General features: G+C 40.7%; 1 protein-coding gene across 1 annotated transcript in view; it reads left to right on the top strand.

Moving 5' to 3' along the window:
- uts2r.L (urotensin 2 receptor L homeolog) overlaps positions 1 to 4,581 on the top strand; it is a 7,969-nt gene extending 3,388 nt beyond the window's left edge. Inside the window, 1 exon segment of the mRNA NM_001094444.1 lies at positions 3,789 to 4,581. Within this exon segment, the coding sequence (NP_001087913.1) occupies positions 3,789 to 3,830 (42 nt within the window). The 3' untranslated portion in view covers positions 3,831 to 4,581.
- The last annotated feature ends 633 nt before the right edge of the window (positions 4,582 to 5,214 follow it).

Raw genomic sequence — 5,214 nt, 5'->3', positions numbered from 1 at the left:
AAGTTTATCTCACTGTGCTTTTTAGCACAAGCATTGTAGGTCCGGGGCTCATCATAGGCTACTTGTATATCAGACTAGCCAGGACCTATTGGCTATCACAGACTGCCTCCTTCAAACAGACCAAGAGGCTTCCAAACCAAAAGGTCCTCTACTTGATCTTCACCATTGTTTTGGTCTTCTGGGCTTGCTTCCTTCCCTTTTGGATCTGGCAACTCCTTACACAGTATTATGAGTCTTTACCAGTTTCCCCGAAGGCGACCAAGAACATTAACTATCTGACTACATGCCTGACCTATAGCAACAGCTGTATTAATCCATTCCTGTACACTCTGTTGACCAAGAACTACAAGGAGTACTTGAGGAACAGGCAGAGATCATGGAACAACAGCAGCTACTTCAGAAATCGCTTTCAGAGGATTTCTGGCAGGTCCATGTCTACTAGTAGCCAACAGTGCACAGAGAGCTTTGTCTTGGCACAGTGCCCCGGGAGCAACAGCAACGCCTGAATATAACCATTACCAACCTGTATATTAGAGCACATGCAGATTCCCTTCATTGCTTGGTGTGTTTTTTGGTAGCTTCTGTGCTTTTTTGAAACATACTTGTTGCTGCATCAGACTGCACAGGATCCCCCATTAGACTTGTTTTAATTGCCGGCACTACTTCCAGCCATACTGGGAGCAAATTTATGCCACCTGCTGACAAATAATGGTTTGGTGCTGTTCTGCTGCAATCTATGGAAAAATCTATTGGCAGAACAGGTGATAAGCGGTACTGCAAGAGACAAATCTATCAACAGAAATCTTGTAACTGCAATAACTTTTATCAGCGGACTACAGTCTAAAATCAGTAACTGATATATTTTGTGTTTTTGATCTTTCCCCAGTTTCCAGCCCCCAGGCTGGGCAATTACACCCCGATCAAATCCCTTTAAGACACTGCATGGGGATACAGTAGTTATTCATTATAAATGTGCCCAGCCCTTCAGCTAATGATTGTTTAAATCATCATAAATCAATTACATAAAGTAAACTAGAATGTCTTAAGTACGATCTAATCCCCAGAGTTTGGGGGAAGATTTCAAAGGACAAGTATCCGGATCAATTCAATTTAGATATTGAGTAAGAAAATGGCAGAAATTCAGCTGGGAGGACAGAGAGATTTCTTAGAATGACCAGTTGTACAAGCGCCAGCAAAGGGAACAAAGGGTTAGGTTTGCGTGTGGTGCGCTTCTGCACATGCATCCCATTTTCGCATCTTAGTGAATATTGCCCTGGATCTTAATAACATTAGGCTTTGCACAAATATACACACAGTCAGGGAGGGCTTGAAAAGCTTCACAGCAGGAAGAGATATTAGAACAGGGATTATTACTAGGGGGCTTCAGAAATACAGTACAACTTTCTGCAGCACTGATGAAACTTAGAGGGAGGTTGGGAGTTATTCATTATATAAAGCTAAGTTATGAGCACACTGAAGGTGGAAGATTACCCTACTACTCGCCAGGAGAAGACCAGCCCGGCCTGTAGGAGCAGTATGACAGCTCTCAGCTCCCTGGGGTGTTGGGTTCTACTACACCTGGAGGGAAGCTGGTTACCCCTGCATAACATGATTTATTTTGCACATACAGCCTTCTATATATATATATATATATATATATATATATATATATATATATATATATATTTATCATTTCATGTGGTCTGCAATACTGCTTTTTCTGCCAAGCTAAAATGAAAGCTTATCTGTATAAAACAGTGGCCCTAATTTTAATTTTATGGCAAAACGATTGTTTGGATTTGCCAGGCAATAACTTTAGAACGAAGCACATCGAATACCTAGGAGCAGTCTTGTTCTTCTCAGGGAACAAAGCAAAACAAGCTCTCATTTTCAAGGAAGGTGAATGCAATGTCACTTTAAATACAGTTTGTAGGTATTAGACAAGATATCAGATCTCTTATCTCCCAGACACTCTGCTAACCATGTATTCTATATTCCCAGTGCTGTCTTCCTAGCTTCTCCATGCCGCCATTATAAATAAGAAAGATAAATGGATACTCCTACTGCAATGGGGTTATTTTTAAGATGTTTATTCTGTTTTATCAGTGACCTCACTCTACCACACATGTTTATACTGCTGCAAACATCTCACTCATGCGGCGAATCCCAGACTGACACCAGCACTTGGTTGTCTCATGTGAACTTTGTTAGGCTGAGTAAACAGTGACGGTCCTGGTCCAGCAAACAGACTGCAGTTGCTTGCAGCAGGAAAATAAAAGTGTTGAGGAAGTAGAGCCAGCAGTTCTGGTTTAGAAACAAGGCAGGATATTCTTTAAATTTTTTGCCTGCAGTTATAGGGGGAGCTAACCCCGCAGCAGTGGAAGGAAAGCATAGAGAATGGCAGAACAGTAAGAACCCATTCTTACCACTTATGCCATTCCCATGCAGTCTTGGCATTTACATGGATTGCTGGTGTAGGCGGGGCAGACAAATTTCAGCCCTGGATCTGAAACTTTTCAAATACAATAAAGCCTAATTCGGAACAGGATTATTAAATATCCACTCCTGTTTGTTATTGTTATAGTTGTGCCAGTTTCCCAAGTCATTGGAAGAATAAAAAGGGAACCCTTGTAGCAAGAGAGAGGGCACAGAAGATTCCGACCTTTTGTCAAGTGCAAACGGACTGCAATGCACCAACATGATAAATGAGACTGCCGCCATTGACTGCACTTTTGAGACACAATATCCTTGGTTTGTATCTGTCCTACTGGCCGATAAGGACCGGTAAAAGATAGTCTGGCTGGCTAACCAATATACCTGCCTCTAACTCCCCAGTGTTTCATTTGTATTCCTGACAAGCCCTATCCTGAACACTATCACATACAGTCCGTGTGCTAATTAGGAAGGGCCCCGGGGGAGTCAATGTTAAACAGGGCAGTAATAAACAGAATTATTATTATTTATATAGTGCCGACATATTTCACAGTGCTTAATAGAAGACTGGAAGATTTAGGGTGAAGATTATAGAAAACGGACCTTTTAATATATAACTATGGTGTTACCAGCCACAAACGCACATATTTAACTTCTCTGATTAAAATGTAAATGATGAAAATTATTACCCAACCAAGGATTTATTGCACCCTTTAAAGAGTCCTTGGGCTGAACACATTCCCATACTGGCCTCATAAGGAAGGAATCCACTAAGACACTTTTGGGGGAGGGGGATAATACAGGTATGGGTCAAGTTATTCAGAATGCTTGAGACAAAGGGTTTTTCAGATAATGGAGCTTTCCATAAATTGGATCTTCATACCCTCTACTAGTAAACCCAATAGGCTGGTTTTGCTGCCAATAAGGATTAATTATATCTTCACTTGGATCAAGTCCAAGGAACTGTTTTATTATAACAGAGAAAAAGAAAATCATTTTTAAATTTTTATGTTATTTGAATAAAATGGAGTCTATGTGAAATAGTCTTTCTGTAATTTGGAGTTTTCTGGATAACGGGTTTCCCATAACAGATCCCTTACCTGTATATTTAGGATCAGGGTACACAGGCAGATTCGGGGAGATTAGTCGCCCGGCAACAAATCTCCTCTTATTCGCGGTGACTAATCTCCCCGAACTGCCTCCAGGCCGGCTAAAATGTATATCGCTGACGGGATGGCACTCGGAGCGATTCGTTTTCCGAAGTCGCCTCACAAGTGAAGGCATGGGAGGCAGTTCGAGGAGATTAGTCGCCCCGAAGAACAGGAGATTCGTCGCTGGACGACTAATCTCCCAGGATCTGCCTGTGTGCCCTGACCTTTAAAAGTTTAAAAAGATAGCACACAGTCTACTAACCCACAGCCAATCAGTAGGCAGCATTTAGCATTTGATTGGACACTTTGGGATAACAGGACAGACAGAGCTAATTGTTTTTCAGATGTGCCTCATGGCAACAGAATAACAGGACTGGCTCAAGATCAGACTGGGTTTCTACTCAATATAATGTCAATTCCTGAGAGCAGATTATCAGGACAGGTTCCCATAGGGCTGGATGTTAACACTGGAACAATTATGTAACTTATACAGCACTATTTCAGCTTTTGCCAGAAATGGGGTTGCATAATAGAATAATCTTGTGACTACCTATTCCCTTTTTCATCTAACACCAGCCCAGTAAGAACCTCCAACTGATGCACTATTTTCTATAGATTAATGTGCCAATAGAAGTCAGAGTGGCTAAAAAATAATGGGTAAAGCATTCTATTTATTCCGGTGAGATGGCTGTATGGTAACCCCCGTAAGGAGCAGGTACAAAGCAGCCAATCAGTATTCTAACTTCAAGCACAGAGGGAAATGGAAAAATATTGTCTTGGTTTCACGAGATCAAATTCTGTTATTTCAATCGCAAAATCTCTACAGAGGGGGAGGCACAAAATATGATTAAAGGAAAGCACTGTGGTGCTTTCTCACTGGCTATCATGCACTTTACTGAGAATATTGTGCTATAATGAGACAACATAAAGTCTGTATCAATGGTATGTAAATCTCTATGTCTATCAAATAAATTCTGCTGCTTCTTAACCCATTAAACCCTAGAAGTTGTGTTTTGGACATGGTTTCTAAATGCAAGTATAATACTGTATATGGGAACAAAACTGTATCCCCTACTGTAAAATATACTGAGAGGTTCTGTGACCATATAAAGAAACAAGGCTGCATATACAGGAAACTCTTCGTATCACTCATGTATTATAAGGGATAATATACCCCCTACTGTAAATTATAAGGATATTAGAAGTCACTGAGGGGTACTGTGACCATATAAAGGCACAAGGCTGCAGGCTGAGTTATACAGGGAACTATGAGTATCACTCATGTATTATAAGGGATAATGTACCCCCTACTGTAAATTATAAGGATATTAGAAGTCACTGAGGGGTTCTGTGGCCATATAAAGACACAATGCAGCAGGTTGAGTTATACAGGGAACTCTGAGTATCACCCATGTGTAATAAGGGATCATGTGCCCCCTACTGTAAATAATTCCTTCTCTATATGGATTAACATTAGGACATATGCTATATCTTCATACTGTACAGTCTAAAGGAAACAATATGGCACCCCCCATTCATTTTAATAAATAAAATTATACAGAGAAGGAATGTACTGGGCACACAATAAACTGTACCCTTATTCTCTACAGTGTTATACCATACCTCCCGA

This window comes from Xenopus laevis, chromosome 9_10L (genome assembly GCF_017654675.1).
Source record: "Xenopus laevis strain J_2021 chromosome 9_10L, Xenopus_laevis_v10.1, whole genome shotgun sequence".
NCBI lineage: Eukaryota > Metazoa > Chordata > Amphibia > Anura > Pipidae > Xenopus > Xenopus laevis.
The sequence above is the reverse complement of the archived record's forward strand: the minus strand, read 5'-3'. Positions and strand labels throughout refer to the sequence as shown.